At 38.6% G+C, this 15053-nt stretch overlaps 1 protein-coding gene across 1 annotated transcript; it reads right to left on the bottom strand.

The window, feature by feature from the left end:
* Positions 1-5868: 5868 nt before the first annotated feature.
* LOC149226093 (uncharacterized) lies at positions 5869-6528 on the bottom strand. Its single transcript, XM_089380101.1, has one exon. The coding sequence runs from the start codon at positions 6526-6528 to the stop codon at positions 5869-5871; it is 660 nt and encodes a 219-aa protein (XP_089236227.1).
* Positions 6529-15053: the final 8525 nt, after the last annotated feature.

Below are 15053 nucleotides of genomic sequence, written 5' to 3'. Positions count from 1 at the left end.
AAATGAATGTGTGGGAGAGAAAGCATGGCTTTTACGGTAACCACAATTTCCTCTTTTTTCTTTGGTGGAAAGGAAATTAGCTACACTAGTGGTTTTCTAGCAATCGCACGACACTTAAGCAGAAAGTGGTTTTAGTTTTTTGGGAGTGGTCACATTTGGGATCCTACAAGTGGTAGGAGAGAGAAAATTTAAACCGCCCTCCTTGGGTGCTATTGTTCAGATACCTAGTACTGTGCAATATGGCGCATGACCGTTGGATCCGGTGGAGCAGATCTACATTCGGGAATGAGCGTGCTCTTTGGTGGGCTGGACCATTAAACTTCATTTGATTTCATAGGGAATCTCTCTAGATGGCTTGGGGGTTTGGATGATTATTTATCTAAAGGCAAGTTTGGTGAGCTTGTGTCTGGATGGCTTTGCAGTAATCCTTTGTTCTTCTGCCCACTAGGCGCTTTCTTTCTACACATTGTCTAGTGTTAGGTGGCATTCTCTGTTAGGTTGAAGGTCATTTTTTAGGCGGTTAGCCTTTTTTGCTGAGGTCCACGATGTTAGATGGACTTTTGTATTCTATGTAAATTCTTGTTGGCTTAATGATATAGAAGGCACTACTCTTGCCTCAGAAAAAAAAAAAAAAAAAACAACATTTAATCCATCTAATGCAAGCAATCAAATAGGATTAGAAAACAACATCTACATTGAAATCAATGCATATAATGCAATCAATAAAATAAGATTAGAATCTAACATCTAGACTAAAATAAATGCATCTAGTGCAAGCAATCAAATATAATTAGAAATCATCATCTATACTAAAATCAATGCATCTAGTGCAAGCAATCAAATACGATTAGAAATCAACATGTATGTTGAAATAAATGAATCTAGAGAAAGCAATAAAATATGATTAGAAATCATCATCTAAATTGAAATCAATGCATCTAGTGCAAACAATCAAATATAATTAAAAATCAATATCTACATTAAAATCAATGCATCTAGTGCAAGCAATCCAATAGGATTTTAAATAATCATATACACTGAAATCAATGCATATAATACAAGAAATATTCGTCCCTCTATATCTCCATACACCCCTCTTTCTATGTCTCTCTATCTCACAGCCCCAAGCACATGCATACACATACTCCATGTCTATCTACCTGTCCATATCTCTCTCTTATTCCTTCTCTTCACCTCCCATCTATATCTCTCTCTTCCTCTTCCTCTCCTTTGCCTCTCTATATCACCCCAAAAAAATACACACTCTTTCTCCATATCTATATATCTCTCCCTCCCTCTTCCTCTCCCTCTCTCTTCCCCTTCACACTCTCTCTCTCCCCTGTCTATCTCTCTTCCCTCCTACTCTCCACTCTACCTCCCTCTATCTCCCTTATCATTCCCTCTCTCTCTCTCTCCACCTTTCTCTATCTATGTATTTCTTCCTACTTCCCTCTCTCTTTCCCTTCAACTCCATCTCTCTTCCTCATTCTCTCTCTAACATTCTCTCTCTCTTCCTTCCTATGTCTCCCTTTCTCTCTCACCTTCCTCTGTCTCTCTTCACCCTCCAACTCTGTCACTATCTTCCTCTCTCTCTCATTCTCCCACCTTCTCTTCCCCCTTCCTTTTATCTCTCCTTCTTTGTCTCTCTATCTCACCCCAAAACATGCACACTCTTGAAATAATTTGTTTCTTTGTTTATGTTTGAAATAATTTATTTCCTTCGAGGATATTTTAATGATTTTTTTATTTATTTATAGTCTATTTTTCAATGTCAAGAAATAATGTATTTTTTATTTTTTCTAATGTGTGGCCAGATTATAAAATATTTACATTATTTGTTTCTCCAAACAATTATCACACCTCCTTCAAGAATGTTTTGATTTGTTTTAATGTTTATAAATATACATTTTCCTCTTATAAATATTTTGAATACATCGTTGTATGAAATTACTCTATTAGTAATTCTGAATATATGTAATTGTTTATTAGTAATTAGTTAGTTATGAAGAAGGGAGACGATCTTGTTAAGGATTAATTTTCACTTTGTAGGAGGATTGATTTTGCACTTCTTTTTCATTTTAATTCTAGGTATCGTTACTTTTCACAGCTAATTATTTCTTAGTAGTGTCATCTACCTATTACTAAATATATCTTGGAAAATATTTTTTTTAATGATCTACGACCTTAAGATTAACCACATCTAATGCATATACTACAAACAATCAAATAGGATTAGAAAACATCATAGACACTCAAATCAATTTATCTAATGCAAACATTCAAACGAGATAAATGAGATTAGAAATCAACTTCTACACTAAAATCAATACATATAGTGTAACAAGTCAAATAGGATCAGAAATACACATCTACATTGAAATCCACACATGTAGTGTAAGAAATCAAATAGGATTAGAAATCCACAAATCAATGCATCTAATGCAAACATTCAAATGAGATAAATGAGATTAGAAATCAACTTCTACACTAATATCAATACATCTAGTGTAAGAAATCAAATAGGATTAGAAATACACATCTACATTGAAATCCATGCATGTAGTGCAAGAAATTAAATAAGATTAGAAATCCACATCTACACTGAAATCCATGCATCTAGTGCAAGCAATGAAATAGGATTAGAAATCCACATCTACACTGAAATCACTGCATCTAATTTAAGCAATCAAATATAATTAGAAAACAAAATCTACACTGAAATCAATGCATCTAGTGCAAGAAATCAAATAGGATTAGAAATCATCACTTACATTGAAATCAATGCATCTAGTGCAATAAATATTCTTGCCTTTGTCCCCCATCCATCTAATCTTAAAAACTAATTTTAATAATTAAAGTCTCAAGATTAACAATATTTAATCCATCTAATGCAAGCAATCAAATAGGATTAGAAAACAACATCTGCATTGAAATCAATGCATATAATGCAAGCAATGAAATAAGATTAGAATCTAACATCTACACTGAAATAAATGCATCTAGTGCAAGCAATAAAATATAATTAGAAATCATCATCTATACTAAAATCAGCGCATCTAGTGCAAGCAATAAAATACAATTAGAAATCACCATCTATGTTGAAATAAATGCATCTAGAGAAAGCAATAAAATATGATTAGAAATCATCATCTAAAATGAAATCAATGCATCTACTGCAAACAATCAAATATAATTAAAAATCAACATCTACACTAAAATCAATGCATCTAGTGCAAGAAATCCAATAGGATTAGAAATCATCATATACGCTTAAATAAATGCATATAGTACAATAAATATTCTTCCCTCTCTTGCCCCTCCATCTATATCTATATCTCCCTCCACCTCTCTTTCTATGTCTGTCTATCTCACCCCCCCAAACACACCCATACACATGCTCCATATCTATCTATTTCTCCCTATATCTCTCTTCTTCCCTCTCTTCATCTACCATCTATATCTCTCTCTTCCTCTTCCTCTCCTTTGCCTCTCTATATCACCCCAAAGGAATACACGCTCTTTCTCCATATCTATATATCTCTCCATCCCTCTTCCTCTCTCTCTCTCTCTTACCCTTCACTCTCTCTTCCCCCCCGTCTATCTCTCTTCCCTCCTACTCTCCTCTCTCCCTCCTTCTATCTCCCTTATGACTCCCTCCCTCTCTCTCCACCTTTCTCTATCTATGTATTTCTTCTTACTTCCCTCTCTCTTTCCCTCCAACTCCATCTCTCTCCCTCCTTCTCTCTCTCTTCCTCTCTCTCCCTTTCTCTCTCACCTCCATCTATCTCTCTCCCTCCTCTGTCTCTCTTCACCCTCCAACTCTATCACTATCTCCCTCTCTCTCTCATTTTCCCACCTTCTCTCCCCCCTTCCTTCCATCTCTCCTTCTTTGTCTCTCTATCTCACCCAAAAACATGCACACTCTCACTCCACCTCTCCATTGTTACTCTCTCTCTCTCTCTCTCTCTCTCTCTCTCTCTCTCTCTCTCTCTCTATGTATTTCTCCCTCATTTTATCTCCATCTATCCCTTGCCACTCCCTCTATATCTCCACCTCTATCACTTTATGTCTTTGTTCTTCCCTCCACATATATATCTAGAGTTAATATATATAATGATATATTGATATATATTATAATATAACAAATTGAATATCATATTAAATTTAATATTGTATTAATCCAAGTTATTAAATTTAATAATATTAATATTAGATTTAATAATGTTTTGTATGGCATGATAGCAAAAATTATAATAAAACTACATCAAATTAATATTTTCAAATATTAAAACTTTGATGTGGAAATATTGATTTCCTTACGGACTTTAATATATCCATAGGATATGGTTTTTCCCTTTAAAGAATCATTTTAGAAATATTTAATCAAAAGAAATATTAAAATATTTTGGAGTAGGATTTCTATTCTTTGTTTTGAATCAAAGTTTTTTTTTTTTTTTTTGTAAGGTTAGGCATTCTTCATTCCATAAAACATCAAAATTCAATTAAACTAGAGTTTCGGTGGCTATCCTGCCCAAGGGAAACCAGACCGCCACCTTTTGGCCTGAAAGCCGGACCAAAATTTAAAAATGTTTAACTCCTTCTTCCTATCATAACCATTGTTCTGCTTATTCAAAGCGAGGCTAACTACTGTAACAGAGAAAGGTACCCAGATATAGTTCAGATTCATCACAAAAAAGTATAGAAAATAAACACACCACTAATCTTCATCCGACAAATTCACCAGGGCAGGCTTAGAGTCGTTAGCACCCGGCTTCAGGATCTTTTGCTCAATGGCCCATTTGAGCTCCAGCATCATTTTCTCCATGTTTTTTAGCAGCAGATGGTTTCTGGAAACTTGCACTTGGACAGCCGCAAGTTCTTTTAAGAGAATGTTCTTTATGGAGGCTGATTCTTCCGTCAGTTGGCGTTTGAGGAGTTCTTCTGCTTGCTTGCGCTCTTCATCCTCCTCTTCGCGCACCGCTTGGTTAACCTCCATGGCCTTGCCAACTACATGCTTCATGATCCAGTAGAATTGTAACGTTCTATTGAATAACAAGTTTCTGCCTCTGGAAGTGCGCAGGTCAGAGATTATAGCCCAGTCCTCACAGGGAATCTTCTGGTTCGCACTTTATTCCCTTAGCTCGCGTTCCCATTCATGGATGAGAGCGCAGACCTCAGGATAAATACCAGTCATGTAACTATCAATCAGGTGAAGGAGTTTGTCGAAGTTGAGCTTTCTGCCTCTTTTCTTAGAGTGACTACTAGTGCCGACTTCCTTCTTATGTTTAGAACTGGTCCTTCTTGGAGCCATTTTTCCTCTGGGCCTACCACCTTTTCTTACTGAGGCTGATGAGGAGGGCTAGTCGCAGAGGTGAGTTGGCGTCTTTCCATTCTTTGTCGTTCTTCTTGCCGAGCGGAATGAGCCTGCCATCTGTTTTCTCAAGTTTATTAAGTCGATGTCTTGTTGAGCATGCCGCCACTTGGCTTATAGAAATCCCGGCATCCGCTTGTCCATTTATTTTTTCATCACGCAAAGTGGTTTTTCCATCTTGGAAAGTGGCATGGATTGTCCTTTCCACTTCATGCTTCATCATTCCTTTCTCTATCCGGCTGCTCTTGCCGTAGCCTAACTTGACTCCTGTTGCCACTTGTCGTCCTTCCGCTGCCCATTATCTTGAGTTCTGGAGCTGGTTCTAGATCTTTCTTTACTGATGCCTCAGCTTGCATGTCCCCTCCTTTTGTTCAGCCATTCTAGCCATGCCCCGTCACCTGCCCGTCATGTGCCTACCTTACCCCTCTGCCTTTTCCCACGTAGGAGCTGTCCGAGCCTTGCTGATGTAGATTATCTCCGCCTCCGCTGCGTGCTACCTAATCTTGGTCGTTCGTTTTTCCCATGATTTTCCCTCCTGCATCATCGTTTAGCAGTTGCTGGAGTTGGTTTTTCTCCTCCTGATGCAGATGAGGCAGACCCTCGCTATCGATTTCCTTGCCCCAGTTCCAACAACCCCAATTTGCAAGCCAATCTGTCGGCTTGTTACCTACGTGCCTGGTGTGAGTTGGGAGGAGATAGTCAATTTTTGGAATGAGATTTCCAATTTCGATTACTAGCCAAGCGGTTCTCCAGCTTTTGCTGATTCTTTCCACTGGGATTTGCTGCTGGAGCTTCCTGAACATGTCAATTACCAGCTTTGAGTCCCCCTCGATTTGGAGTCGTTTAAATTTTTCCCGGAGAGCTATTTCCAGTCCTCTTTTCATGGTGTGCAGCTCTGCTTCATTGTTCGAAGCTCCCCCACAATCCATCGCGAAAGTTCTGAGAGTGTTTCCCTCTGCGTCTGTGAAGACTCCACCAATTCCGGCCTCGCCTGAGTTGTGCTTTGCAACTCCTTCGAAGTTTGATTTTGTGAATCCATGTGGAGGGCATCTGTACTGGTTTCTTTTAGCCACCTCTTTGGCCTTATCTGCTCGAGAATCCCCGTGGTTTACCATACTCTTTCTGACCTCTAATTTTTCCAGGATAGTTTCTTCCATAGTCAAGACTTTCCAGTCCTCATCCTTCCAGCATTTCGAAAGGATTTTTTCTCGGAGGTTTCTGATGACTTGCTCCCAGATTGCTGCGGTAGTTCTGGTTTCTGCTTTGAAAATGGCCCCATTTCGGGCTTTCCAAATATTCCAGAGGAGGAATCCAGCGGAGAGGAGCCAGGCATGGTTAATGGCCGGGTTCAGGTAAGGTTTTTTTGGCCAATTTATGATTGTGCTTACGATATTTTGCTGGTTTCGGTGCTGCCGCTCAAACAAATTGAAGTGGTTGTTCCATAGGGAGGAGCTGACGGAGCAACAGTTCATCAAATTCTCCATGGGTTCCTCTTAGGAGAGGCAAAGGGCACAACGGGACGGGCCTTGGCTTCCTTTCCACAGAATTTGGTCCCAGGTGAGCACTCTACCGTGTAGAATGGTCCAAATGAAAAAAGAAATTTTAGGCCAATGCTTAATTTCCCAGATATTTTTCCATTGATTGTATTCTGTATGATGGTTGATGTTGTTATGAAGGTGGTAGGGTTCTGCTATAATGAAATTTCCTTGTATGCGTTTGCCCCACCTGAGAATGTCAGAACCTGTTTTCTTTGCTATTTTCCGAGAAGCCATCTCTGTATAGTAATCCTGCCATCTGTCGATTTCTGGTGCTCCTACCCAGTCTTCTTTAAATTCCCAATTTCGCCAATATCCTGCCTCGTCGAGCTTCCAGAAGTTGCCAACAGTTGAAGCCCCTGCCTGGGACAAAAAGGTAAGGATGACATGGAGGTTGTCTTTTTGAATGAGACGGTCTCTTTGCTACCAGGATTCCTCCCAAAATCTAGCTTTGTCTCCTTCCTGGATTTCCCAGAAACTATGCTCCCTTTTCAGATCCTTGTTGCCTCTAGCTAGGTTCCATATTGCAGAACCTCTCGTCTCTGTCGTGCTTCTCAGTTTGTCTTCAATTTCCCCTATCTCATCGTATTTTCTTTCCCAAAGTATCTTCCACAGGTCAGGGCCCCCCTGAAGCCACTGCCACCAGAGCTTCGCGCCCATTACTTGATTGAGGACGAAGGGGTCGCAGAGTCCAAGACCGCCATCTTTAGGGTGCCGACAGAGCCACTCCCATGAGATAAGGGCCCACTTTCTATTTTTACTAGTCCCTTGCCAAAGGAAATTTATAAACAGGGAGACCAGCTTTTGGTTCGCAGCCTTAGGAATTGCTTGGCATGAGAGCTGGTAATTTGGGATGGCCTGCAGAACAGATTTCAATAAGGTTACCCGACTTGGGGCATTTAGCGAGTGGTGAGTCCAGTTCTCCATTTTATTTTGGATTTTCTTAATAAGAAGTTTCCAGTTGGCCGACCGGAATTGGTGCTCATGTAACATGATACCCAGGTATTTGGAAGGGAAGGATCCTCTGTTGAAGCCTAGAGTACGAGCTAGGAACCTTTGGACTGCCAAGGAGGTGTTAAAGAAGAACAGTTCTGATTTATCTTTATTGATTTCCATCCCAGAGGCTCTGCTAAATTGAGATAGGGATTTGATAATTCTTTGGGCCTCCTTTAGGGTGGCCTAACCGTAAAGCATTACGTCATCCACAAATTGCTGGTGGGAGACCGGAACATCTTCTCCGCAGATGCGGAGGCCTTTTATCTATTCCTTGGAAACCTGAGCCTTAACCAATCTGCCTAGGCCATCTGCAACCAGGATGAAGAGGAAAGGATACAGGGGGTCGCCCTGCCTTAGCCCACGGGAAGGAGTGAAAGCTTTAGAGGGGGAGTTGTTTAGGAGAATTGACAGGACGGGGGAGCTAACCATAGACAGGATCCATTTTATCCATCGTTGATCAAATCCATAGGCTTTTAGGAGACCTTCCAGATAGATCCAGCTAAGCTTGTCAAACGCCTTGGCCAGATCCAGTTTGATAAGCATGCCTGGGGCTCAGGAGCTTTTCAGGGAGTGGATCACTTCCTAGGCTACTATGATGCCATCTACGATCTACCTTCCTTTGACAAAGCCAGTTATCTCCGGGGCAATGAGATCCGGCAGGATCGGCTTAAGCCTGTTGACTATGATAGTTGCAAGGATTTTGTAAACCACATTACATAGGGAGATGGGCCTGAAACCCTGCGGTTCATCTGGGCAGCCAGACTTTGGAATTAACGCCAGGAAGGTGGTGTTCAAACCTTGCTGCATGCGTTTGGAGCACCTGGATTCCTCCACTAGATTAGGTAGATCATTTCCAACGAAGCTCCAAGTCGCATGATAAAATTCTATGGTGAAGCCATCAGGTCCTAGGGCCTTATTTTTAGCCATTTTGTTTATTTCTTCCTCCAGTTCATCCTTGGATATTATCCGAAGAAGGGCCAGGTTTCGATCTCTAGAGACTTTCTTGGGAATATGGTGGCTGATTTTGTATATGTCCTCGGCTCTGTTGATATTTGGTTCAGAGAGAATACCTTTGAAATGCTCCACCAATAGATGTTCAATTTCATCTTCCTGAGTCACTCTGTTTCCTTCCTTGTCTTTCAAGGAGAAAATTTTGTTGTGTTGGCGATGATTTATCATGGCTTTGTGGAAGAATTTGGAGTTTTTGTCACCTTCTGTGAGCCATTGAATTCAGGATTTTTGTTTCCATGAGATTTCCTCCTGTTTTCGCCTTTCCTCTAATTGGGTGATTACTCTACCTTCCTCCTCTGCCAGAGCCTGAATTCGGCCTTCCAAGATGATTTGCTGCTGGATTCTTTCCATTCTGGATTGGAGTTTGCCGTGCTCCTACTGGATATTGCCAAATTCTTCCTTGTTCCACTTTTTAATTTTTCTTTTAATTTCTTTGAGCCTTTGCTAAAATGAGCGCATTTTTTTGAGGCCCTCCTTTCCACTTTTGTTGTCCTGCCACCAACCTCTTACTTTGTCTAGGAAGTTAGGGGCTCGGAGCCAAAAGGACTCAAACTGGATGGGTCTCCTTTTTCTCTGATTATTTAAGGCTATTTCCAAGTTTATTGGCTAGTGATCCGACCTTGCTGAGGATAGGATAAAGGTTTCATAGAAGATATCTAGCTCAATTATGTGTTCTGAGATGAGGAATCTGTCCAGTCTTGAAGCATTCTGTTTGGAACCGCCTCTTCTATTGTTCCATGTGAATTTCCCGTTGATGGTTGGGATATCCACTACTCTTAATTCTGTCTGCACTTCTCTGAATCTTTCCATTTCTGTGTCTTCCCTGTTTATTCCACCTTTTTTCTCTTCTCGAGAAGCAATTAAGTTGAAGTCTCCAGCTAGGATCCATCTTTGTTCGTGGTGTAAACTTCGGAGCTTAGTCGGCTGAGTGAGGAACAGGTCTCTGTCTGCTCGAGTGTGGGGCCCATAGACAGCTGAGATTACAACCCATTCACTTTGTCCTATTAGTTTGAATCGCCCAGTGAGGATTCTTGGCATTCCTATCCACTAGTCAGCGAGGACTTCAGTTGGGTTCCAGAGAATAGCTATTCCTCCTGCACTGCCTTTGGGGTCTGTAGTGACATGTTCGTATCTTGGTTTTATTTTATTGAGGATTTCCTCCATTTTCTATCCTGGGATTTTGGTTTCTTGGAGAAGCATGATCTGAGGTTTTTCTTGTTTGAGTCGTGCTGCCAGATGTCTCTGTTTTCCTTTACTATTTAAGCCTCTGATATTCCATGAGGTCAAAATCATTGATTAACTTGAGAGAGGGTTTGGAACACCACTGATAGCGGGACTACTTTTCGAGTGTTGACTAGGGTTTCTCCCATGAGTTGTATGGTGTCCTTGATGTTTCTTCTTCCTCTTTTCCCCCCCCCCCTTTATCTTGACAAGTATGGTCTGATCTGGTTTCTTTTTGAGTCTCTTGGTTTTCTGCTGTTGGGGCTTTGCCTTTTTCTAATTTGGTTTTGTATTGTTGGAAGGTTTCAGTATATAGCTTCTTTTGATCTTCGGGGATAAACCTCTCATCCAGGTTCTTCCATTCATGCAACAGATTTTCCAACACTTCCTCTTCCTGGCTTAGGTCCTCCCTACTGGACTCCTAGTCTGTCTCCATCTGATTCGTTTGTTCCTCTGTTTCCTTCTCCTGTTCTTGTGTCTCACTCGGGGCCTTTCTTTTAGCTAGGATCCTTTCACTAGTTTCACTGCAGTCTGAGCCTTTATCCTCCTGATTTTCCATGTGCTGATCTTCCTCATCCTCTTCTACCTGCAGTATAGCGAAACTATTTGGTTTCGCTGTGTTAGGTTGTTTGCCTTTCCTATCTCTTTGGGGGGGTTCCTTGTTGGCTTTCTTTTTGTTTCTCACCTCTTGGAATTCCTCCTGATCCGACTCTCTCTTTTTTCTTTGGGGCCCTCTGATTTTTTCTTCCTCCCAGGTTATTGGGCATTCCTTTGCTAGATGGCCATGGGTATGGCATCTACGACACCTAAATGGAATATGTTCGTAGTCTATGCTTTGCTGCCAGTTCTCTTCATGGTATTCAAGCTCTATAGTGTTGCGGATGGGGTTTGCTAGGTTCATGTAGACACACATCCTGGCATATGAGGTGTATCTACCTTTCTTTGTAGTATCTGCTATTTTCACCAAGCGTCCTATTGAGTTGCATATTCCTTCCAGGATATCCGGGTCCCAGAATTCTATGGGAAGCCCAAATAGACGGACCCAGACAGGAGCAACCAGAAAGGTTTCTTTGTCTGGGTTATAGCAGTCTTCCCAGAAACGCAAGAACAGACCGACATTATTATAAAAATACGGGCCATTATCAAAAACCTGGTCTCTATCTTTCAGGTTAAAGAAGATTACCGTAAAGAAGCCTTTCACTCCCAGCTTGAGCTCGATGTGGCCTTGAGGCTACCATTTCTGCTGTATCCACTTGGTGAGGTCCCTTTCCGACGGCCAGACTCTGACAAACTTGCAGATAAGGGCATGGTCCCTCATGTAACTTTGATACTTTTCCAGCTTGTTCGCTGGGATCACATATCTGGGTTTCTCTGTTGTACATGGCAGGCACTTTCCTCTACGGCCTGATTGCTAGGCTGCTCCTATCACCGGCCCTGTGCTCTTCCATTCCTCTGACTCCTGGTTGCTTTTTCTGTCTCCTGCCGCCACTTCTTGGTAGGAGGGGTCTCTCCCCTCCTGACATTTTCTGTCATTCCTTTTCTGCTTTGGCCGCTGACAGTTCTATTGGACTGGACTGCGTCGGTTGTCCACACTTTTGTCCCGACTTCCTTAGGTTTTCACCGCTTTGCCTCCATTAGGGTTTGAGTTGCAGGATAAAGTGTTTCCTTTGATTTAAGAGATGCTATTAAATTTAGTAAATTTGAGTAAAGATGTTTAATATTTTACCTAATTTGGAATTTAAATGTGGTAAAGTTTTTTGTTAAAGGTGAATTTATGATCCATTCAAATTTACCTATATGATAAAGGAACTATTAAAGGCATGAGATAATTTATTATCTATTCAAATTATATATAATAATACATAGTGATATTTTAATAATTAATATTAGTCCATTAATACGATTACAAAATTATATATAATTTAAGGTTCAAGCTAATGTTTTGGCCGACATTAGTAAAAAATATTTTTATTATTTGTTAAGGACGTGACATACTTACACATCGGGGTCATACTGTGCTATAGAATTCGCCTCTCGATGCAATGAATATAAAGGTTTACCGATGTTATAGTGGATGTGTTAGTGTTTATAGTAAGTCCTATCTGAATGATATGGTTAAACTATTGAATCATAATATTGTTCAGGTAGTGTGTTGGATGTTGTGGATATACTTATATATAGCTTTTATTTCTAGTGTTGTTATATAAATTAAATGGTTAGTAAATATAGATATTGATTCATTAAAAACATAGAAAATTAATTGACTAATGAATATAAAAATTTACTAATGTCATAAGGGATGCATTATTGTTTATAGAAAGGTTTACCACAATGATAGGATATGGATTTAACTATTGAATCTTTATATTGTTAAGGAAACATGTTTGTTGTTGTGAATATATTTAGTTTTACACTGAACAAGCTTAAATTACGTATTACTAGCACAGTTATATAAATTAAATGGTTAGTAAATATAGATATCAATTCATTAAAAAATTAAAAAAAAAACATATAAATTAATTAAACTATAATTTTATTTTAAATTACTTTACTATTAATACTTATAAATAAAATTAATTTGCTGAGACTAAAGAAGCCCGACTTGGATGTCTTTTCGGATAGTTTAATTCTCCAAGAGGTGGTCCCATCTTTAATAGATTTGAACCTTTGAACTTGTGACCTAGTGGGAACTATACCCACCACAAACCAACTAGTTTACAATTCATGGTTGATATGCATTTGAAAGAAAACATGTAGCAAGATTCTTAATCATAGATATTCTTAATTTGTAAATAGGTTTTGTAACAATGCCATGAGACAATACCATGACTTACTAATACACATGTCCAAAAAAATCACAACTCATATTCATATGATTTTTTATTATTGTTAATGAGTTTAATTAAAAGGGAAAGAAGAACATAACTACTTTGGAGATGAAACTCAATTTTTGATTTGTGATTATTATTAAAAATATTCTAAAATATTTTGTGAAAGTTAAATCTAATATCCACCAAATAATTACTAATAATTAAATTAAAGTTCCAAAAACTTTATTCTAAAATAAACACATCCATAAAATAAACAATTTACACTAATCCTCCTAGATGTTTATCTATCCAATCTCAGATGAAGAATATGTGGCCTCGCATTACACACGCTTCTTGATTATTGTTGAGTTATGTGGTGTTGCATTACACATACTTCTTGTTCCTTGTAGAGTTCAACTTAGTTGATCATCATTGATGGAAGGAAAGAGGAGGAAACACACAAAAGTTACACACAAAAGTTGACACACAAAACACACAAGTTGCTGCTCTCTCTATTGATCACACAAACTTGATTGATTCAAATGAAACCAATGTTGAGTATTATTCTTTTTAACTAGAAACTCAACTAAAAATCACCCAAACTAACTTCAAAATTCAAACAAACACTAAATTTAAGCTTTCCCAATGTAAGAATGAACTCGAACTGACACACACTTGACTCAAATCAACTTAGAATCTAAATCTGGACTACTATTCATGCAAGAGTAATTAGTTGTTTTTAACATTCCCCCTTAATTACAACCAATAAACTAAGACATGAATCCTCACAATGAAAACATGGCTACTCGTCTAAGTCTTAGCTAGACTTACAACACCTAATTTTCCTCTATGAAACTCAAATACATATTTTACTAATGGCTTACGAATATATAGTCCAACTGATCACTCGATTTACAAGGCTTTCACTAAACTTCTCCATTACTCACAAGTTCTCTAATAAAATGGTATATTGTATCAATATGTTTCCTCTTTTGATGAAACACACTATGCCTAGATAGTGTAATGGTTGAGGTGTTGTCACAGTATATTGTTGTTGATCCTTATTTTTTCTGTTGAATTACATACAAAAGTCTTCATAACCGTAGTGCTTCGGATCTTGTTGATATGGCTACTACATATTCTTCTTTCGCTGCTGAAAGTGTCACAATAGGCTACTTATTAGATGCACATGATATCACACCTTAACCAAGATGAAACACATAACTAAAAGTGCTCTTCCTATCATCTAAACTTCCAACAAAAGCGTTGTTAGTATGTCCAACCAAATCCTTCTTTTGGGTCATTGCATACAATATGCCACAAATTGTAATTCCTTCTATCTATCTTAAAAAAATTCTTCTAGGTTTCCAATGTGAGTCTTTTGGAGGCTCCATAAATATAGAAATCAAACTAACTCTTTGCATAATATCTAGTCTTGCAGCTACGAGATACGTAAGGTGACCAACCAACCTTTTGAATAGAGTTGGATTGACATATGATCCTTAGCCATCCTTACTTAACTTTGTACTTGTCCCCATTAGTGTAGGAGCAGGTTTACAACTTTCCATTCAGAATGTTTTTTGAAATTATTTTTCATACTTATTTTGATAAATAAAATCCCTTTCTCAATTTGTTCAACTTCTATGCCAATAAAATATTTCACAAGACCAATATCTATCATTTCAATTTCTTTCTTCATTCCAACTTTAAAATGATCTAGTTCAAAATTACCAGTATAAATGATATCATCCACGTACAAAGAGATAAACAAAATTTGACCATGCCCATTCACCATTTCTTACAAGGTTGTTCAATGTTGCTTATGCTAAATCCATTCTTGATCATATAATTGTCAATGCTAATATACTAGGCTCTTGGAGCTTGTTTGAGTCCATAAAGTTATTTCTTAAATCTGTAAACATTATCTTCATGAATTTCGACTTCATGACCTAGAGGTTGCTACACATGGATTTATTCTTCCAAAATTCCATTAAAGAAGGATGATTAATTCATATCCATCTGATCACTTTCTATTTATTCTAAGTTGTTTTTGACAGTAATGTTATTAGAATATCCAATCTGGCTAAGAGAGAAAAAGTTTCTCCAAAG

This window comes from Pinus tabuliformis, chromosome J (assembly GCF_031772625.1).
Source record: "Pinus tabuliformis cultivar Carrire ecotype Pingquan chromosome J, CPIR1, whole genome shotgun sequence".
NCBI classification, from domain to species: Eukaryota; Viridiplantae; Streptophyta; class Pinopsida; order Pinales; family Pinaceae; genus Pinus; species Pinus tabuliformis.
This window is presented reverse-complemented; position numbering and strand designations above follow the sequence as displayed.

Excerpts from the sequence above, each read along its gene's own strand:
- LOC149226093 (XM_089380101.1), bottom strand. The coding sequence starts at position 6,528 with ATGGAAGAAACTATCCTGGAAAAATTAGAGGTCAGAAAGAGTATGGTA.